At 46.0% G+C, this 23,430-nt stretch overlaps 1 protein-coding gene across 2 annotated transcripts in view; it reads right to left on the bottom strand.

Annotated features, from left to right (window-relative positions):
• LOC142576275 (abasic site processing protein HMCES-like) overlaps positions 1-18,479 on the bottom strand; it is a 50,595-nt gene extending 32,116 nt beyond the window's left edge. Inside the window, exons 1-5 of one of the 2 annotated variants that reach the window (XM_075686335.1) lie at positions 18,340-18,479; positions 14,960-15,097; positions 12,957-13,172; positions 10,840-11,029; positions 6,948-7,022 (exon numbers count right to left, since the gene is read on the bottom strand). In XM_075686335.1, the coding sequence (XP_075542450.1) occupies positions 6,948-7,022; positions 10,840-11,029; positions 12,957-13,172; positions 14,960-15,097; positions 18,340-18,359 (639 nt within the window). In that variant the 5' untranslated portion in view covers positions 18,360-18,479. Of the gene's footprint in view, positions 1-6,947; positions 7,023-10,839; positions 11,030-12,956; positions 13,173-14,959; positions 15,098-17,364; positions 17,578-18,339 lie in introns of those variants that run through there. The other variant, XM_075686328.1, reaches the window with a different exon arrangement.
• Between the last annotated feature and the right edge of the window lie 4,951 nt (positions 18,480-23,430).

Consider the following 23,430-nt stretch of genomic DNA (forward strand, 5'->3'; position numbering starts at 1 on the left):
TGCAGGGAACCAACCTACATGAACTTGAAACTTGGGCAGTTTAGTCAGTCATTTTCCATGACTTTACTCACTAAATTGAAGCATTCCTTGACAATTCCAGATGCTCAGAATTTCCCAATTTTCCAGGTTGCTACAAACCTAACTGTTCCACAGCGCGTGCATGTTGCTTAGTGCCATTTGAACTTGGAAGCGTACTGCACGCCTTTAATAGGCGATAACCCAAACGCACTGCCATTCCCTACTGTAGGCAGCGTGAAGTGAAAGTTATGTTTTGCTCTGGCGGCTTTGTATCCTGGCATTGCCCACCAGCTCAATTTCATTTTGGTTTCCCATTGCCATCCTAAAACATTGGGCAATAGGAAAACGATAACACTCGTCTCGGGCTGCTCGGTACCCACTAGCTCAACGCATGTCAATTCGCACAACGCTTCACATGTAGATGTCAACTACAGTTCAGACTGCCAAATTTTTCAGTGACTTCGCATTACATTTTTTCCCAGTTAGTAAGCCTTTTCTCACAATTTTTTTCTCAGGAACATATGACCGAGATTCTACTGTAGTTATGGTTTGACTCAACGCACACATTTGGTGCGCGCCTTCAGAAATCTGTGGTCGCCATCCATTACCGCGTCTTTAGCAACTGCTGTTTCGTCCGCAGTGCTTGCAACAAGCAGAAGTTTCATTTTGACTCAGTGCAATGCATGCACAACATCACAAACACGGCGGAAGCTATTCAGGACGAAGAGCAATTTTACCACAGCCTGCGCGCTGGCATCAAGCCCACCGGCTTCATCGCAGTGGATGGATGCTCTGTTGCCAACCAGCTCAATGGCGAAAAAAATGATTGGGATGTGCGCGCGGCTTTGAAAAGCACATCTCGGATGAAGCCACTTCAATGCCGTGCTGCAAAGGAAGTGCGACACCTTTGCCACTGCGAGCACTAATCCGTCAAGAGATGACAAGTATTGCAGCTTCCCAACTGCTTTTGTGCTAAATAGAAATAGAATATGTTGATTCATTAAGTAAATGCATGCTGTCAGTAAGCTTTTGTTATTTATACTCTCAATAATTCAAAATTCGGTTAATTTGGACATTTTTTTTTTTTTTTTTGCTACCGTGAAATCTGAATTAACAAGCTTTTACTGGATACAGTAGAATCTTGGTAAACGAAAATCACTAAACCAGAACGACATACACTGCTTGGTATTTTAGTTAAGTACAATGCAAAAAACTTTTTATACATAAGCAAAATTTTTGCATCACTCTATAAACGGAACCACATAAGATGTCCCGACATTTCAACAAGCAGAGCTGGCATTGCAAGCGCTGAAGTTTTCCCCTCTCCAGAACGAACCAGGATCTGCAATGGAAGAGGTCTGCTCTTGGCAACAGTTGACATGCTATTCTAGAATACTGGCTTATCAATTTAGAGGGGTGCTGGAACACTTTTCAAACACAATAAGGCAACATTCACAATCTGTAGCCACTGCTGCTACGAACATGCGAGTCAGGTATCATTCCAGTGCATGCAGCAGGAAGCCTCTAAGTTCACAAAATAGCTTGCTTGGCTTGCTCACTCTCTCCTGCGGCTTTCAAGCTCTTTTTATGCTGCATTTTATGTTACAGCCAGTGCAACAGCCCTTAGATGCCAGCCATTGAGCTACTGTTCATGACCATGAATTACTCGCAAACAAAAGATAACATGTGTATGCCCACCCTTCCAGATGCTGTATGAAATGAGGAAAAGGTGGTTGTTAATGCCAGGGTGTCTACCAAGTTGACACTTCCAAATTCCCTGAGTTTTCCAGGTTTTCCCTGAGTGCCATTGCGAAATTCCCTGAGTGATGCAGAGTTATGTTTTATGTCAAGATGGACTGAAACCATATTGCGCGATGCTGTCACTCTCTAGTAAGCATACGAAAAAAAAAACGACTTAGTCCAATTTGAATACTAAGGAGAACTGTTTATGTTATTCAAAAAGAGAATAGAAGGGAGGGGTTAGTAAAATGCAGAGCAAATAAAATGTCTTCGAAAAATATTGCAAATCGAGTCGGACATTCTCAAATACGAATAAAGTGGAGATGCATACAGAAGCAAATATTTTCGAATAGGAGCTATTTCTATCAACTTATAGCAAGCTCAGTGGTATGAGGCCCGAACGTTGTCACAATTGAGATTCTCAACAACTCGTAAGTCAACCTCAACTGTCCTGACATAATCTCAGGTTTGGATGAGGGACACCTGCATCTCGGCATCAGCCAACACTTTGTTTCTTGAGCTCAAGCTCCTGCAAAACGGCGGCAGCAAGCTTCCTTTCCCCTTTATTCCTCAATGTGTAGATCATTTCTGTTCTTGTCCTCCTTCCGCCATTCGTTCGCCCCAAGGACCATTTGAAGCATCTTGGTCAGTTGCACAGTCAACGACCGATTTTTCGAACTCCCTAGGGGCCGCGAAAACGTCCGAAATATCGGCCAGTTGGAAAAAGATAAATGTATGTCATTTACTGCCCTTAGGGGCTCAAATCGCCACAGACACGTTCGAAAAGTCTTTGAAGGCTTGTCGGTACACATATTAGGCATATCGGTGCTCGTACTGCGACAGGAAATACCGGGTGCACGTGTGTATAATAAAGGAATACATACTGTGTCCAATGGCAATAGCCCCTTCTCGCGCTTGTTATGCTTCACTGCAGTACTTTTGCGTAAGCTTCACCAAGGAATATTTGTGTACGGAGGCAAAGCTAACTTTCGGTAACCGGCATTATGCAACGCACCGTGCTTTCCAAGCTTCTAAGCCAATCGCGAGGACCACAAAGGCGGAGTCCGTGCCATTGGTAACAGCAGCGACTTCTTTCAATAAAAAACACGGCGTCCAACGGCAAGAAGCTTCATAGCGAACGTCGAAGCATCTAGGCCTAGCGTTGCCGCCGTGGTGGCTACGGCTGCCAGTGGATCTGCGTGCGAGAGCGCCGGTTCGAGGCGGCAAGGTAGACAAAATAGCAGAGGTGGCGGCTTTGATTAATGCCGTTTCGGACCTGCGGTCACGGCAATACCTCCAGGAAATCGGACGGCGAAGAGTTCTTAAGTTTGAAATTTCAGACGTTCTGGTACATTGACTCTACGGGGTACGTGGTGGTGCCACGAAGCCGTCCAAATTATCGAGAATCCGGAAAGTCGGTCGTTGAATGTACATTGGCAACTCCTCCAGCCGACGACAGGGCGTCAAAGACGATTCATTACGATTCCTGTCTGTTACTCGAGCCAGCATTACCTTGACTTTCGACCCTTTCAATAAAATTACAGCTAATTTTCCCTGATAGAAGCACAAATTCCCTGAGTTTTCCCCGAGTTTTTCCAGACTACTCAAAATCCCTGACAATTCCCGGTTTTCCTGGTTGGTAGACACCCTGAACGCATCCCGCCCATCCTGTCACTGGTCCTTTGCCACACCTGGGCACCTACGCCAGACAGCAACCTTGAAAAGTTAACAAGCTCACGCAGAGAGAGGGAAAAAAAAAAAAAGAGTATACAGGGTGCAACAACAGCTAAGAGGAACCAAAGGGTAATGAGAAAAGTGCAATCTTTATGTTTCGGATGTTACTGGATCCTTGTCAAAAAAATTCTTCAGAATGTATTCTCCAAAAACCATCACACTCATTACACGGTGTAGATCGGATTTCAAGAAAAGGTGTTTCAAGACCCCTTAAAAAGAAACTTTAAATGCATTTTTCGTAGGCTCGTGCGAATATCAATTATTTTTTTTTTCAATGCGAAGCTCAAGCAAATAGTAATAAGACACGGGTCAAATTTCGAAGCGAGTAGTTCGAAGTTGTGGGATTTGCATAAAACCTTGACATAACAGCCAAATATTGAGAAATCGAAGAAAAGTTGGCTCTTTACTTGCAAAAAAAGGGAACAGCTTCATCTCTGGGGTTAGCTTATTTTCGAAGTACTGCTATTCAGATATTTTCATGCAAGAACGCAGGTTTAACATTTCCTACAACTCCAGCAGCAGAGAAAATTTTACAGGCTCTTGCTCCCTGTTGTGCTTCAGTCTAGCTAAAATTTTGTGATAGTTGAGGCCACAAGGGCATTTCCCGTTCACCCGTTGCGCATGGTCGCAACACTGTGAAGTGCCACCTTGACTGCGCAACGCCGGCAGTTCATGCTGTGTCGCGCAAATTCAGCTTGATGCTTTTCATCTACACGCGAGCTTGACCTGTTCTGTTATGCAAATGCATAGACAAACTTAGTAGGCGCCCTCACCCCTTTTGCGGTTCTCAGACTGGCCTGCGCGCATCATCTAAAGCCCAATCTCCAAGGGGAGGCAAACTTCTTACGACGGTGTCACATCCACTGCCACTCCTGCCATGGCTGTTAGGCCTAATCAGCGCTGTTTTTCCAGGTGTCAGTCACCAAATTTATGGTTTAGTGCCGCAGGTGCAGGTACGTATATGCGAATTTCGACTTGAGGCGTGGCTTCACGGCAGCACAAATTTTACCTTGAGGTGTGGTTTCCCGCAGCACAGGCCGCGATGCCGTGAAACCACTTTTAGGGCAATGTTCAACATCAGTGTCACCGTGGAGGTGGGGTACAGACAGTGGCGTAGCAACAGGGGGGGCCGGGGGGCCGTGGGCCCCGGGTGCAAGGGGCCAGTGGGGGGGGGGGGGGGAAAGGTGTCATTTACGCCTGAAGACACCCCTCTTTCCGCCGGCTTGACTGGGCGCAAATTGCAAAGAATGCTCCGGTATCCAGTAGCCCGAGCTCATGCACCCGAGGCGTTGCGCCGCAGAGTTGTCGACTGCAGCTCTATCAACACCCCACGAAATAATTGCACGAATGTGCGGGCTAAAAAATTTATTTCGCGAAATGGTCGCTAAACTACTCGCCTTAGCGGAACGTTTCATGTGGGGTGCGCTCGTGCTGTGCGTTCATGCTGGGAGCAGGAGTCGCTAAACATACAGTGAGGCGTTGTAAGGCGTTGGGGCTCTTGGGCCCTTCTTCCGTTCAGAACGCGCAACGAAGACGAACAAAGACAGCAGCAAGAGGGCGTTCAACCAGCGCGCCCGGCGCTCGCGTTTACGGCGAAGCGTTCGTTGAGAGCGACGTTGCATAAGTGGGGCCGTCAAAAGTCGCGAATGGGATTGTCTGGATCATCTTCAGACTCAGTTCGGCCGAAGAGTTTGGCGGCGTATGACTCGACAGGCTGTAGTCGCGGGCCCGCCGCGATGTCCGGCTCGCTTTTACTTCCCCTCTCCCGCTCGCTCCGAGAAGCCGCTGCGAAACCTGCCGTTATGTTTCACGCTTTCCTTCTTACCCTCGAAAGTTTCAGAAAACTGTTGTTGTGCGACTTCATGTCACAAGTACAGTGTCTGTATCAGCAGCACAGAATTTTATAAAAAAAGAAAGGTGAATTTTGTAAGGATATTTCCCGAACGAGATTCTATGAAGTTGTCTTCTTGTGATTACTAGGAACTCGGTAGCGCGAACAATATGGCAGATAAGTAATAACCATATCCTTAATAATCCCGTAATTAGTTCTTATAGAGGATGCACTTCAATTCGAGAATTGAGGACTCAAAGTAATATTATTAACTCAACAAAAACTTATTAAACAAAATCGTTTTGGGTGCTACTACCTACAGTACTTTGGCACTGCGGGCGGCGCCCAGTATATGGCAGCAGCGAAAGAAATATGAAATAGTGGACCAGTGACGTTGATCCCTTAATCCTCTCCATTGCGAGTGCAGACCAACAGTAGTGCAAGCTTTCGCTGGCACGGGCTTCATCGCGGCCTTTTCTTTCTTTTTTTATGCATGGTGACGCCAAGAATCGACCCGAAGCGTGCTCTATTCTGTTCCCAATCTTGCGGTGGTGCCGCAGCTCGGATAATCACGTTTGTACGTATAGCAGCAAATGAAAAAGGCTTTATTGATCGGAATGAAGAGAACTCGTAATTGTCATAGCATTGGCGCCCGCGCAGCGGGGAGGCAGGTAGCGTTCTCTAATAGGGTGGGGAGATCAGCGTCACTGACAAACAATTTAATTTTCGTTTTCGTTGAGGGCTGCCCACAGACAAAATACTGCGTGCCATAGTACCTACGACGATTTTTGTGAAGTTGTTGTTGGGCAAGATATGAATGTCAACCTTCAATTTTGCAAATGCAATATTGCCGCTAAAATTGGTAATTAAAGCTTTATTATAAAGATATTTTTGTCACGTGTGACGTGAGTCATGTTTTCCACGATGCCGCATTTGTATTGACTGCCAAGCTTTACAGTCTGACAGAAGATGGGCACGTGGGCTTATCACACGTTATCAGTGCAGCACCCTGTGTGTGTGTGTGTGTGTGTGTGTGTGTGGAGAGGGGGACCTGGGGAACGTGCGCGTTACCCAAGGCGGCTGTACTGGTGCTGAAACCCGGAAATTGTCGATATCCTCGCCTTACTCGACTACATCAGGGGGGGGGGGGGGGGGAGTGACAGAAGACCTATGGGCCCCGGGTGCCAGACGACCTAGCTACGCCACTGGGTACAGAGCTGCTGGCCGAAAATGCAACATCGATAATTCATGCATCCCCAAATGGAGACATTTTACAAAGATTATGGTGTTGTACACAGTTATTCCCGTGGGTTACATGCACATTTTTCATACTTTCCCGGTAGTTGTAATTGGAGATGTGGCTTATAACGGGAAAAAATGCATATTCGTTCAATTCAAATTCTTCAAGAACTACTAATCCTGAAATTAGAGCCAAAGCAAATATCGAATAGCCTAATATTCAATCAAATATTCAAAAATATTGAACATTTGCACAAGCCTAATTTTCGCCACCAACCAGTGAGGCAATAGGTGTGGACCTTTTAAGGCTCAACATGCGGAGTAACACAATACTTCGCAGCATAAAAGCTATAGCTGGTTCTTACAAAATGCCAAGTTTACTTACAGGCACTCTGGAGTGCAGCCAACACATGTATGAGGGTGCTTCCATGGTAAGGATGCTGAACGAGTGCAGGCCCTTCTGAAATGTCATAAAGGGAAGGCAAACTGCAATGAAATTTCACTTTGGTTAAACTGGTTACAAACAAGTATGCACTATACACAAGTACTATTGACCCTGGCATAGCTACGGAGTAGGTAATTGTCTAATTTTCTTATTAGCAGCCTTTAAAGGGACACTTAAGAAAAAATATTCAAGCTGTGTTAGTAAATTACCTTTTATAAATAAAGCCACTCTTACCACAAGAAGACGATTCGTAAGCTAGAAAAGCCAGAAATTCTCATGCTTTTAAAACAATGTTTTAACAAAGAAAAAGTTTCCTCAAAATGGATTAACGGATCACTTTTATTTCATGAACAACTTTTATTTCAATATAAATATTTACTGATCATTCTCGACAGATTAGGCAGAAATCTGGCAGCGCTTGATGCTGCTAGTAGCTCATCTAATGCGGCAGTTCGAAACTCTCGTAAGCTTTCAGCCACGTGGAAACATACTAAACTGGCTGCGATGCCGTGCGGACATGACCTCCAAAATCGACAGTGCACTGTGAACGTTTATGGTCTCACAGGCCATGCAGTGATCACTACTCTTGCACTCCACTGCCACCGACTCCCGCATTGCCATGGGGTATTAGATGTGTGCTGTGCACAACACACTGCACCTTGGTCAGGTGCTCGTGTTACTATCACACCAGAATGAAAAGATAACAGTGGAGCACACACGCACGCTGGAGCACATACACGCTGCATGATGTAACAACGGCAACAATAAACTGTTGCATGCACACAATCAAGTTCAGAGCTTTTCGTTCAGCTCTTGTGTTCGGCAAGCACTTGGGTTATCCGCATGCTTTGAGCATGCCAGCAGAGCACTGCAAGCCTCTGATCCCGGAGTAAGATTAACAGGAGTGCCTACTCGCCTGATAAGGTATTACAACTTGCATCCCACCAAGCCTCTGGCTCAAATCATAGATGGCGCAGAAACTTATTACTAGCACCTTCAGCCAAGTCACACTGCATGGCCTTCAGCAGCCCATGGGCAGCAAGACATCTAACGAGGCAAAGTGTGCTTTTTGTTTGTTGACTAATCGCTCACTGTAGAACCATGCACATGTTTCCGCTGTCATCCACATGATGCTGTGTGTGCATGCATGCTGTGTCCGCTTGTCACCTACTGAAGTTTGCAGAATACTTTTGTTTGTAAATTAATGAAAATTTAGTATGGCAAGTGCCAGTGTCATAGTAGCAGATGTTGAGCACTAATTTTGTATGATGGTGTGTTTTTACTGAAGCTCCGTTTAGTAATAAATTGACATGCAAAGCTGTAAATATTTGTCTCACATTTTTGGGCATCCAGCACGTCACTGAGCGATAACCTAATGTACAAGTTTGCTTACTTGTGCGTGTACTTGTCTCTTGTCTGTATTTATGAACTGCAACTTACAGCATGCTTCAGCCTCCGTCGTGGCATGTCTCAGCCTGCATGCTATACATCATACGAGTCCTGCAACCAGCTAACATATCGAGCTACAATTAAAGCTCTCAGGTGTCTTTACCACACACTACACCACTTAATTTGGCGAATGGTGGCAGCAGTGCTCTCAAATTAGTAAGGGCACACCACTAGCCCTCAGGAACATAAGCACACTTTTGCTTTACGCTATGACTCTGCTTAAAACAACTGCAGTTTTATTCAACTGATGGTCATGGATGTAGTAGCAGACCGACACCCAGGCAAAAAGTATTTTATATTGCTTTCTACCTAGATCACTTAGTTTGATTTAGTGCCTGCAAGCACTATCAAAGTGAACATGCTGCTGCTTCTCCTTTGAAATGGTGTGCTGTTATCGCCTTCATCGCTGGTAGCAGAACTGGGATGGGTAACTTCAGCTACACAAATATTTCCAACACTTGGAAATAAGCCGATTGCATGTTTACTGGTTGCAACCGCAATTGAAAAACGTGCCGATACTGCTTCAAGCGACGGCTATGGCTAAAGTGCACCATCCATTCACTTATTAATTTGATAGCTGAAAAGCCTCTCGACAATTTGTTTATCGACCTTACCGCCGTGCGGCACACACATGTGGTGCCAACAGCTAGGGAAGGAAAAAAAGGAGGAGAGTGCCTTGGAAAATCACAAAGTGGAGGTGAACAGAGGCACAGAGTACGGTGCAATGCTTTTTACCGTTGGGACATTAGATGGCTCTGCCAAATGCATTGCCATATAGTCAGCACTCCTATCTACTTTACTCTGGGCCTCTGATTTCATAGAATGCTCATCGCTGGATCCTAATGCAATTAAAGTGATTTTGCTGCTTAAAATTGTTTGCTCACATCCAGCTATGAGCATTGTGCAATATCAGAGAATTGCAGTGCTCTAAAAGCACACTTGTGAAACACTGATAAGCCGAGTGATCAATTTATCAGCTATGCCAAAGGAATAAAGTGACAAACTTGCGCTCTTCAGTTTATTTCACAATCTGATGGTGGGCTGTCGCATAAACGGATCACCTGATGGCAACTACACTACCCTCCTCCTTTCATACCACAGTTTAATGTCAGCCTTAAACAACATCTCTTTGTCCTAAATGTGTGTACTAGATTCGCATAACTACAGTAAATTTGATCGCAGCAGCACTTGCAACACTTCGCATGCGGCTGAAAATTGTGACTAGTTAAACCTCGATATAATAAAGTTGGTAAAATCGCCAATTCGCTTCTTAAGATCTAAATTTTCTTATATTGAAGTTCGATCTTTCATGCAAATAAGTACAGTCACCGATGGACTTTTCTTACATGGAAGTGTCCTCAAAATTTTTCAAATAATGGGCAACCAGAAAAAGCAAAACTGAACGAGAAAAAAATATTGTGTTGAATTTGAGAGTCGGCGACGAAAGATACGGTTTCATGCCGCGTTGATGATATATCTCTACATCAGCGGTACAAAATGAAGCCAGCCACGCTTTTGTACCCACTTTGCCCCTGCGACTGATAAGGTTGTACGCAGTCAAAAATCAAAATTAAAATCCTGGGGCTTTACGTGCTAGAACCATGATATGATTATGAGGCACATCGTAGTGAGGGACTCCGGATTAACTATGACCACCTGGGGTTCTTTAACGTGCACCCAATGCATGGTACATGGGCGCTTTTGCATTCCATCCCAATAAAAATGCAGCAAAGCTGAGATTCAATCCCGCACCCTCGGGCTAATAGCAGAACTCCATAGCCGTAGTGCCACTACAGCGGGTTTGCCCTCAGCTGGACAATGCTATCGTGAAACGTGCCGGCAGCGGGGAGCAAATGCTTCGTCTGCCTCTCGCTTTAACGCGGCGCCAAAACACGAGGTTGTGCAACCTCCAACATTAAACGTGCAGGAAGACAGCGCACGAAGCCATGCCTTCTCAGCTCGCCCAGTCTTTGCAAATGCAGCAGATTACCTTTCAACCAGGGCATACAGGCTGCGTGTGTGCTCAGTAAACAGACATGCATAGCCACAGCCACACTGTAAAAGGAGCCATGCGCTACCCTGCATTCCACTCGCTTCACTCTCCCACCCACTTGCGCGCACTTGATTTCGGTTACCCCCAACTTGCTCCCCGTTACGCTCATTTGCACAAGATTATGAAAGGTGCGCACCCTCTCAGGCAGCTAAGTCCTAGTTATCCCAACATGAGCCACATACTAAAAAGGAATCAGAGTGGGGCGCTCAAAACTGCTAACAAAAATATGAGGGTGCATTGATGCTACCAGTTAGAAGCTCTGCACTGCACCAAGAAACATGCAAGCTTTACAATAGTCTGGCCTGGCTGCACTGTGCAGCTTTTACATACATTAACATCAAAGATGGCCGCCATTGTCAACAGCTTAGGACCTAGCCAACGGCCCTCGCTGAAGAGGAGCTGCTCCATTCCCTCGCAGTCCCACTGCCGTGTTGACATGGAGCTGTCCAATGTCTGCTGGTAGTATACAAAGTAAGCCTGCTTGGGAGCAAACTTTGCAGGCTTCATCCACTCATAGTACCTGCAAGACAGCATTGATGAAACCAAAGATATTTCCTTTCTTTTGCTGAATAGACTCAGAATTAGTCAACAAGTGCAGACTAAGTTATTGCCAGCCTTATCAACATAAGCTCAAATAAGCTGCAATGCATCTCTCCATTTATGGGTGCACCAGTTAGTGACAATACATGACAATATTTGGAATGGGAAGCTGAACAATGGGGCTACAGCACATTCAGCAGCTTGCTGGAGAATCTGGAGAAACATCACACTGTCCTGTCAAATTATCCCATGCAAGGTCCCCTTTTATGCATGTTACTTCCTGTCGTGCAAAAAAAAGACGGCAACACTCGATCATCATCATCAGGCTATTTGACTCCACTGCAGGACAAAGCTCTATGCATTACACATCCCACGAAACTCTGCTTCTTGTGTAGAGTGCTGGGAAAATTGGAATACGTTCGTAATGCAGAGTGCAAAAAAGACGCAAGGAATAGTAGGCAGGAAATTGCAGTTTTAAAAAACAATTAAATTTAATGTGCACTCAATGCACAATACACAATTGGAATACAGCCACCACGGCTGGGATCAAACCCATGGTGTCAAGAGACGCTGCACTCATGTCATCCCTACTTTTTCTTTGCATCTTTTTTACGCTGTACATGATGTCCAATTCTTAAGAGTATCAGCTTCACCCAATTCTTCCTTAATCAACCATCATCCATCATCAGCCATCATCCTGTCTCAATGTTACGTCAATAATCTTCCCTTCTATCACTCATTGCACAGTCTTAAAGGGGCCATGGCACGGTCGTCCAATTATTCTAAGTTTATCATTTCACTTGTAGTAGAGGGCTCAATATGGTTGTACACACGAAAGAACTGGGCTCTCAGCACACATTTTAACTAGGTAATTTCAATGTTGAAATCGCTGCCTCTAAGCACTGACAGCGACCACCATTTTTGGATCGACTGTGTGACGGGAAATGAGGGGCCCCTGCCGAGTCATCTGCTCCAAAACAACTCCAGACCACATTGGACATTTTCAAATACTTTGGCACAACAAGAATGCCGCTGTTGAATTGTGCATACAATTCCCTCACTCATGCAATAAAAAGCAGTAGCAGACCACTGAGACGCACATGCAAAAACGAAATAATGCGTGGCAACCATGACACATTTCCAACTTTTGCCAATTGCTTTCGGTGCTTGCAGTACACAAAAGCATGGGCTTCGACATTGACTTCCATTACTCCGAGGGAGTCGTTTCTGGTAGTGAGATTCCCTTTCTTCACCAATTAATGCTGTCAGACTGTTGTATGTTTCAAATGCAATGTAAAAATATTCAAATACAGATTTTCTACCAACCAAGTGCACTCAAATTTTGCCAGCTTGCTGTGGGATGTGTACAGTTTAACATGCAATGCATAATTCGAGCTCAAAAGTTTGGTGTTATGGTCCCTTCAAACGCTTCCTTTCAAGTCTTTCAAGTTCCTTTGTTATCCTCTGATTTGTCCCAATAGGTAAGCACTATAATTGGCAGAAAGAATTATGTACATTTTAGGGATATCAGCAATAAGCTCAGTAATGCCCCGTAAGAGTGCTTTGGTACAAGTTCTGTTTAGCTAAAAAATTGTGCAGAAACCATCGACTATGATTGTTAATGCAAGCTAATAGCCAAACAATTCTACAAAACTATTCACTTTAGTAAGGGAATGGTGTGCTTGAAGGCCTATATTTTGAGCAGCGAGGACACTGAGGTAGTTTTTGCTGTTTCATTGCACATTTCTGTAGAAAACAGAACCGTTAACTACTCCATCTGTGGTGGCGCTGGGGCACTCTTCTACAGCTGCAATAGGAGAAGAGGACAGTGGGAGAAGTGGGCAATCCTTTCCACACACAAGAACAAAGCTCGCCATTTGATATTACAAAATGGTTTTGAAACAGACCCTTCAGCAATGACGACGCAACGACGCCCTGCTGCTATTGCTGGTTTATAGCAATTCCGGCTTGTAGCACCTTCGATGCGGCAGTTAATCGTGCTAATGCTGAAGTCCTGTGGATCACCGGGGTACCAAGTTGGGATTAGGCCCCACTGCATGGCTGTCAGGATACGCTCCGAGGGCATCTCTGGCCTCAGCTGGTGGTTATCAACCAACACAGGACTGCAAAAGCAATGAAAAGTCTTCAGTCAGGCTCAGCAAGCTACACTTGCTTCCTTTTGCAATGGAAACAAGAAAATGGCGAGCCAAGACAATGAATAACTTGTAGGGCATCTTTTGACATATTCACTTAACAACCTACTTGGAAGGAATGTTCAGCAGTTTGCAACGGGGGGGGGGGGGGGGGGGGGGGAATGTAGAAAGCCACTGACAGGGAAGCCCTTTACCTCTCGTAGACAAGCAAGGCATGTCTACACATTTTGCGCACCGACTGCCATGGACAGGCTGGGTCAGTCTACGGTAAAAAGTCCCAATTCATCTCACCAGAGCCCATCCGAATGCATCCACACAGCTAGTTCCGTTTTTTTGGTCACAAATACGACTGCGAAAGATTTGAAATCTTGGCGGAAGTATTTTTAAAGTTGGCAACACGAAAAGTGGTGGCCCCGGCAGGTGGCACCACAGTGCCTAGAATATATTGGCTAGTGCGCCAAGCAAGAGCGCCAAGGTGACACCTGATGCGATGACAACCGATAGCTGTACACAATAGTTGCAGACTCGGCCGTTGGCCTCGTGGGACTAAGTTGCTGTGTTGCATCACAGACGTTGGCCTCTGGCTGCATGTTCTCACTGATGGCCTGCCCACAAAACTGCCTTCAGGCTCCGATACGAGATGCATTTCACTGTGAAAAGGTTGCCCTGGGTGAACGACAGGGCATACCAGATTTAAACCTTGCACAAACAGATTATGCATCTGAAAAACAGGCTTGTGAAGTTTGAAAATGATTGAGAGAAGCTCAAGCAATTATCAGAGAGGTCATACACCAAGGAAGCATACACAATAACTTTCAGATATGCCCCCTTGATGCCATAAGGTTGCAAACGGGTGGATGTGTCCATAAAGCTGCAAGAACAATAGTAAAAGTGGCAGTGTAGGCTCCTTGCTGAGTATCTAGACGCTTGTAATATTTCACTAATTTTGCACAGCTGTTCATGAGAGCACCACCTAACAGCTGGCATGGTTTATTTACCATCCACACAAACCTCACAAAGTATTGCATGGCCATTCAATTTTGATTCTGTACAAAACAGAGAAACACATCTATACAAGGAACATCATTTTATTGGTACATATATTCATATATAGAATTTCCTGGTTTGCTGGGACACTACACGAAAATAAAATGCCAGACAACCCCTAAAAGCTAATCCTTGTGCAGCATTAATTACATGGGAGGACAGTGCAGTTATTGAATTCACTCACATGTATTTTCCTATCTCTCTTCATTAAGGCTTTTGACAAAAAACAAATGTCAGCAGAACATTGTTGCTGCCAAGGTGTCTTTCTCACACTCAGGACACCCATGCATTAGAAATTTCAGAACTTCAGACATCCTTGAAATTCAAAGAAGCTCTCCTCTTGCAAATTGCCCTCGCTAAACAGATGCAGCAGACGCATGCTCCAATACATTTACTATTTCTTGTGTTGTGTGTATTATTTAATAACATGAGACATCAATATTTGTGTACGACAAGGAAAAAGGCAGCATGTCCTGGTGATGGTGGAGTAAAAGGTATTTGTGAGCAACCCAGCAAAATCAACAAACTCAAAACTGCTTATAATAACAGGACAGACAACATCGAAGAATTCAAGGTGCACCTGAGCATGTTCTGAATGGGCAGAGAGCACTGGCACTCATTTCCCAGTGACACCAAAAGTGCATTATTCCACCATTTTTTGCACAAACTTTTATACTTTTGCAAATATGAACTTAAGCACATTCACATACCAGTAGCTTTTAGGTGGCACATTGTAGGATGGTTCATAAGTACCTCCCTGGTTGAGATCTCGCCACTCAGGACACTTGTAAGCACCATTCCGATCCTTGTACTGGCAAGCAAAACTCAAGCACTGCTTCGATAGTGCACTGAAATAATGTAAAAGCAATGCATTAAATCCTAGCAGCTATAGCAGCATTGCGTGCTGCACATTTAGAAATTATAAAAGGAACGGCTATTTGTTGCAAGCCACAGCACATAATCTGCACGTTAATTTTTTGGTACTCTGAGCAGTAAAGCCCAAACACGCAGTGCACACATTTTCACCACTCAAAAGTGCATGCCTGTCAGTCAAGTTCCAGTCCTGAGAAACTGGGATATCATTACAAGAGAAGCAAAAATGAAGGGTAGCCACTCTTTTTCTGGGAGGTGGCTCTGATGTTTTTTTTTTAGAGAACCTCAACACAACCTTGTGAAGTGAGAATGTTTAATCGCCCTGTACATAAAATGCACTAAACCCTGTCTGTAAGAACCACTAAGAAGTGGTCAAAATTTTCACAACGAAAGCTTTATTGCTGCAGCTGTCACTCCAAACACTTAGAGTGACTCCTGCCAATGAAATTGCCTTAAACACCCACATAACTGTTCATTAGCCATCAATTTTTTTTAATTACAGAAATGTAGAAGCATCAGTTACAGCTGCAAAAGAGACCTCACTTTTCATACTTTTGTCACCCAGTTCAGCCCAAAAGAAGCTGCAACAGCGCAAATAAAAAAAATGGTCTCCAATCTATGCTGCGAGGGTAATCGGACAGCGAAGCTGTATACAACTAGAATGATTACCAATTGCGACGGTTGAAATTATTCATGTGGCGACATTTACATGCACTTTATCTAATTATTAGCCTAAGACCCTCCAACGGCCTGCGACTTGGCTACTATGTGCACCTACAAAGAGTTGGACCCAGAGAGAAAAGGAATTTGCCACGGCTCATATGGATACTGCTCTTCAGGAGTCCTCACTTATGTAGCCTTCTGCCACAACACAAATCAGTTGCTAGGCGGGTTCTTCTTTCACGTACAAAAGTATAGTTACACGAGTCCCTGCTTTTGAGTTGGTTCTTTATTGAAGCATATGCTGTTCTGTATGTTGTATGCACAATTCCAAAGAATGTATGCACTGTTCACTTTGCCGAATACTTGTAGCCGCTGCCTTACAGAGGTATGAGCCATTGCATTTGGTGGTATGAGCTATAGATGATGATAGTTTTTGTTGACGTTACGCCAATAAGAAATCCCAGGATCCTAGCCATAGACAGTTTTGCTGTAAACTGGTTGAGTCTTAAATGCGAAATTGCCACGATTCCACCGCAAACACAGGTGGTACGCCAGTAGCTTATACGTATAGCTAGCTTGACGTCGCTTCAATAAGGCATGTCATTTAGGTAAGGAGGTTTAATCAGGCCGTCATTGTTCACTAAAACTATTTTTTCTGGTTTTGCAGTTTACTATATATCAGGTTTGATTTCTCACCCACTGGAATCGCAAGAATTCAATTGGGAATGCTGCTGTTCTATATTATAAATTAATTTGAAAAATCACTACTTCTGTAGTTACTAATTCCCTACAGTTATTACTGTAACATGTTTTCTCAATCATGACTACAAGACCTATGGTGCTTGTTTCTTCCTTAAATGTCATTTGTACACACAATAAATATAACCCAACCTAGACTGCATACATATATTTTTGATCTTTCAAGAGATGATGTGTCACAAACAGCCTTAAAACTAATTGAGGCTGATATCTAAACATTGAGAGCAAGTAAGGAAATACTTGCAGCACACAACAACCTGGAAGTCTAGTGATGACACAGGCCTGCCCACCCCTAACCTCATTATGTGCTTATTGATAGCTTTGCCCTCAGGATAGTCACAGCATCACTTGTAAAAATAGCAAAGCACCTAGCCAACCAACATGATCGTGCAGTGAAAAGCTTCTGGGCTCGGAAACAAAGAAAAAGCGAAGGTTGTAAAATGGAAAAAAGCAAGTGCTGAGAGGCAGGCTACAAGTTTGTGACCCTTTCCCTATCATTTCAAAGGGCAACGTGGATTGGATCAACATCAAACTAGGAAACACTCCTTGGCAAGCACTCGCACTTCACAAGTCATATCGAGGGGTATAGACATATATACTGCTGCAGTTCTCAACACCGTAGAAAGCTAGTGCAAGTAGCCAAACATGCACATTAAGCGCCAGAAGAGATAATCTGACACGTTGAATGCTTCTGCGCAAATACAAACTAAATGAAACAATACTGCCAGCTGGTTATCTCATTTTCTTTTCCAGCAGTTGTTGAGCAAACCACATAATCCAGTCTCCAGAGATAAAGCAACGTAGTAGTTCCAAGACTTACAGCATGACCATCATTTGGAACCGTTGAAAAGGTTTCGACATTTGTGCGGAAATAACTCGGCCATCCAGAACTCGCAACGACCACATGACATGTTTTTAAGCTCACTCTATGTGCCAAAGAACATTTATATGGAGAGGCACGTCAGATCGCTTACTAAGCATGTGTCTACAAAAGCTCTATGCTGTTAAATGAGCTTGATTTTCATTATTAGGGTGTCTGCAAAGCTGAAAGGTGCCAGCAGCTCAATAACTTTCATTTCAAAATAAAGCAGCACTGCTGGCCACAGCGAAGAATTCGCCAATACTTCTGCTTCTAGTTGCCCGAATAAAAAAAAAAGTTGAGCTGAGACGCGGCATGCTCCGCTAAATTGTGCGCTTGCGCCGCAGAACTTTCCGAGCAGCGTTATAAAGCATCACCTTTAACACTCCTAAAAAAAAAAAAAAAAAATGCGCGGACAATACACAGTTCCAAGGCAGACTTATCGTCTGGAACGCGCGAACGCGTTCGTCCCGCCACTTTGTACTACATTGGCGCCGCATAGCTCAGTGTAGAAGTTATAAAACGCGATACTTAACAGACATCAACAAATACACGAACAATTCCCAGCCAATATCCTGATATAGCGACTTTTATATTAATTTTTTTTTTTTCAAGCGTGGATTGGTGCTTATCGTTCGGTTTACCTTCGGGCAGAAGTGACGAGCCAACAGTTCACATTGAATCGCTAGATATTAAAATTAAAATCTAAGTTTAAACGCTGCGACACTACACTGCTTTCAAGAAATAGGGTACAATTTTAGTAATATAATTGTACGAAAGCCTGCAGTGCAAGATATGTGCGTTTTCGCGCGCGAAATGCAACCGACAACCAACGCAGCATTTGATTGTCCACCCGTAGCCACTCGGACGCAAGATTAAACAGTAGACTATTAGGTACTGCATTCAATGCGTTCCAACGCAGAAAGTTATACATACCACGCTGTCCTCCCACACATTGCCGCTCGACTGCTCAGAACTCAGACTTCTTAAAAAATCGCGCGAAAGCACACTGACCACTTCGACTGACTGCAGCTGGCTCGGCTGGCTGCTCTCCGCCGACGCAGGCCGACGCGCCGGTGCTCGTTTTTGCATGGAAAGGAAAGTTGGATCACGTGACATTGCTTCCCTGCCTTCGATTGCTCTATGTTGGATAGTACTTTAGAAAAGAAAAAAAAGTTGCTCGGGGCCTTTGAGATGCTCTTAAATGCGTTCATCGCTTGGGTATGCTGCATATTTCGCTTAGCGTGTTCTAAAGCAGCGCGCACCGCTGCATTTTCTTGCTGAAATTTTGCAGAAGGATCGTATTTTGAGTCCACGTCGTTCAGTGTAACACCTACCACATTTAATTGACTGGTTTTAAAATGTGCAAATTTTCCTTCGCTTTTATGGGGATGCGAGCTGCTGCCGCGACGGCGCAACCATAAACATGTGTCACCGCCTGCTGCCAGCTACAGAAAGCAGCCGGTCAGGGAGGGTTGCCGCGTGCAGTGTTGCCAGGTTTGGCTATATATAGCCAAATTGGTCTACAGAAAAAAATGTTTGGCGTCGACTTGGGTGACTTGGCTACGTGGCTATATTTGGGCTACTGAAAATCTGTAACTTGGCTTTGGGCTATAAGTGGTGCCTTAATCCTCTCTCCAGAGGTGACTCTCATCGAGCAGAAACAAATCTCGAAGGCTATGTTTTAACTGGCTGAGCCGACAGCGCGGCTGTGCGTGTGTGCGCGAAATTCCTCCCCCCCCCCCTCAGTGCATCTTTCTCTTAGCCGATGGCTTTGATCCTTGACGCACTTAAATTTACATCGCGCTTCACCATGCTAACATTTACGCCAGCAACATCGTCTCATCTTCGTCTTATCCCGACACCCGATCACCGGGCATCGGGATGAGCCTGGGAGTGGAGGGTGTTTCACAGTACACTGTACTAACATGGCTATGCTCAGAAACGGAGAGCAATGGAGTCGGGCCATCGTGGCACTAGCATGAAAGAAGGGAAACACAGGTAGATGACACGATCCAGTGTGTCCATGGTGAAGGCGTCTGGTTGAAGTATGGCACTGGGCCCAGCTTTGGACCTACTCCGCGTTTCTGACGGTAAGCTTTATTGCCATTTTCCTTTCCGTGCAAGATGTACTTTAACGCGATGGCGTTAGGGGCCCCGTGTCACTGAAAATCCGGCGGCGGTGCCGTTGTATGTGTGAGAAAAATGATGCCGAACCACATCGGCCCGTCGGCTGGCGCTTATGCGTTACTGAACTCATTGAATTTCTCAAAGTAAAACGTGCCAGAAAATTCGTACAGTACGTACGACTTACACTCAACCTGCAGACATGGTAGCGTCGAATTGTAATTTGAATATACGAGAAAACATGTTTATTATGCGGAACCTCGAACACAAACCCATTCACGAGCTGCCGTTCGACGTCTTATTAGGAGGATGATGGTTTGGGCTAGTCGGTGTTTTCCGTGAGACTTTGTGGTGCAGTGCTAAGCGGCACAAGGGACACAGGAAAAAACGAGGAAAAGCGGTTACTGCCAAGTAGGAGCGGCACGCCCCACTCGGTCCCTTGCAACACCATCCAAATGGCACTCGCCTCCGCGGCAGCGGCGGCGCCTGCCGTGAGGTTGAGATGAAAAAAAATAGAACTTCTTCTTCGTGCATATCGGTCGCCTCTAGCGTTTGTAGATAAACATTATGGTTACATAAGCTGCAGTTGCCGGGAGGCGTGGGAAGCAGTCAGGGATCTTTTAATGCTATCGCGTTCCACTCTTAAAGGTGAAGATTAAACGGACTGAGAAGCAATTTTCATGGTACCTATATTTTAATAGGTAACAAACGAGCCTTCCACCCAACAACGACCCTAAAGCGATGGCATACGAAGTCAATGGCCAAGACATGAGCCCGGAAGACTTCACCGCAGACGCAGGGTGGACTATCGTGGCGCCGCGCCCGTCAGTAATCAAGACTGCATTGAGCCAGCCCAACCTCGTTAACCACCAACGAAAGGGAGGAAATACCAACGCAACTGTCTCAACAGCCAGAAACTCCTTGATCAAAGCAAGCAGGATGCCCGCGCTGCCCCAAGATGACATCAAGATCGTGATTCGCATACGTGGCGGTATCAACATAGCCAAGGTAGGCCAACTTACGGTCACCAAAGCAATTTGCATGGCTGCTTGCATCGAATCTACCGAGCGAAGCGAGGACACGATATGCCCCAATTTGAAGCCGAACATCATGGTGGTCAGCACACCGTCCGAAGCGAACGCAGCAAAATACCTCAGGATCCGCAACATTTCCATAGGAGAGCAAACGTTTGAAACCACTGCATATAGGACGGCGCCGCACGAAACATGCAAAGGCGTTATAAGAGGGGTTCCGCTCGATGAGACGCAGGACTCCATAAACTGCAAGATCGTCAACCCACGCAACCCGCTCGCTCTGGCGGCAAAGAGAATCAAGGAAACTGGCACGGTCATCATCGCCTTCGACGGCTTTCGAGTCCCGAACTATGTCAGATACGACAACGCCCTGATCAAGTGTTCCCTTTACCGCAAGCAGATCGCCATGTGCCATGTGTGCGGCAGACTCGGCCATCGTGCCGACGTATGCCCCTCGCCCGACGACGCTAACCTAACGCAGATCATATGTGCACCTCGATCAAATGTGCGCTCTGCGAGGGAAATCATGTCACGGCAAGCAAGGAATGCAAGAACCGCTTCCAACTCCCCTACGTCGTCCGAAGAAGACGAGTTGAAAGAAAAATCGTAGCAAACGCAAGCAAAAGCACCACGAGATCAGGGCCAATCGCCCTGAGTCAGCACGACTTCCCGCCGCTCAAGGACGCCGAGAGTAGCGCCATCAACGACAACGTGGCCGCCAACGCAGATGCTCGCTTGTCCGGCGAGCGGGGCCGCTCGAGATCGAGGAACCGCGGTCGCCTGTCGTCACGATCGCGAGAACGCTCCAGGAACCCGAGCCAGCGATCCTCGTCAAGGATACGATTCGCCCCCAGCCCACGAGTTGGCGGTGATGACCGGTTGACGTGGGCCCAACGAGTTCAGCAGCACCAACAACAGGAGCGACAAGAACAGCAGCACCAACAGCAGGCCGCCAGCCAGGTGAGTCCGATGGCACGGCCAGAGCAAGTAGAAATAGCAAATACGATTAAAAGACTAGAACACGAAAACAAAGAGTTAAGGCAAACTATCGCACAACTTGTCGAGGAAATCAGACAACTCAAAACGCCCCCCCCCCCGACTCTAATCAAACCGAAGTCACATCAGAACCCATGGTAGTGGAAGTACTGTCGCGGAATCCACGCGCAATCCGCATAAGAGAAAAGCCGTGACAAACACACATCCATCGAGCACGGACAGCGACATTAGGGAAATCAGGGAACTGCTCAGCGGGCTTGCAACTACAGTCGCGTCACTAAAGGAAGGGCAAGACAAACTTGCGACGACAGTAGGGACCCTCAAGGAAGGTTACGACAGGATAACGCTACAGATCAACCACATGATGGAGACGATCAACATCCACGGTGCAAGGCTCAACGCGCTAGAAATGGCAGACCACTCGTCTGTGACGTCACAGCCTACTATCACCAAGCTACCTCGGGCGTTGTCGCTCGATAGACATAGCAACAACGTGGCCTCACAAAGGCCACCCAATGCCAACAACAAAGATGGCTGTGCAAACTGAAACGTTTCGCCTTTGGCAATGGAATTGTAGGGGCTACGTCCGTAAAAAGGCCCCCCTGCAACAATACATTCGAGCCAAAAAAGACAAACCCCAAGTCATTCTCCTACAAGAGACAAATACCGCTACACCCTCGCTACCCGGCTATGACGTGACCGCAACGACACCGCAACACAAATGTAGAGGTATCGCCACGTTGGTCAGCAACAAGCTAGCCCACACGACACACAACATTAATCACGACCGCAGCAATTGCGAATTCATTCTCACGGAAGTCTTCCCTAGAGCCAAGAACGCCAAGAACATATTCATCCTAAATGTTTACAGCAGCCCCAAGCACAGAGCACAAAAATTTAAGCAAATACTCCAGCTCGCCCGCAACCGTGCCGGCAACAACCCCGTGATCGTGGCCGGGGACTTCAACGCCCCTAACACGGCCTGGGGATACGTCGCCAGCAGAGCCAAAGGCAAGGACTTGCTAAACGACGCCGATGAACTTGACCTAACGCTCATCACGAACGCCGAGTACCCCACAAGAACGGGTAACTCGGTCAACCGCGACACAACGCCAGATCTCACTTTCGTCCGCAACGTTCCAAACTATCAGTGGAACAACCCCTTCGAGGATCTGGGCAGCGATCATCACATTGTTGAGGCAACAATTGACACCCCATCCAGAGGACCCAGAAAAATGACGTACGTCGACTGGGACAAGTTCCGCGAGTTCAGACACGAACGCCGAACAGGCAAAGAATCAATGGAACAATGGACGTCGCAACTAAAGGCCGACATTAAGGCGGCCACGAAGGAAATAGAGACAGATCTTCCCGTTCAAAGCATGGACAGCCGACTGGCCCACATGCTCGAAGCCAAACAATCGCTCACCAGGAGATGGAAAGAACAAAGACACAATCGACGGCTCAGGAAAAGAATTTCTTCCCTCAACCGGCTGATTGCAGAATATTGCACGCAACTATCTAACCAGCAATGGAACGAGGTGTGCGACGCCGCGGAAGGCCGCATCAACATCGGGACGACGTGGCACCTGCTCAAACATCTTTTAGATAGAACCAAAACCAAAGCGGACCAGGGTCGTACGCTGAGCAAGATCATGCACGAGGAACTCAAAATTACTACGGAAAATGAGCTCATTGACCGTCTTGCCGACAAGTACCTCCCGCTGGCCAAAAATGCTAGAGGAACGACCGCCGATGCATATCGCGGCAAAGCCAACCCGGAGCTTGATCGGGACTTCTCAACCGAAGAGATACGCACGGCGCTTCAGAACCTAAACAGCAAGTCAGCGCCGGGGCCGGATGGCGTAAC

This window comes from Dermacentor variabilis, chromosome 1 (genome assembly GCF_050947875.1).
Source record: "Dermacentor variabilis isolate Ectoservices chromosome 1, ASM5094787v1, whole genome shotgun sequence".
Lineage (NCBI taxonomy): Eukaryota > Metazoa > Arthropoda > Arachnida > Ixodida > Ixodidae > Dermacentor > Dermacentor variabilis.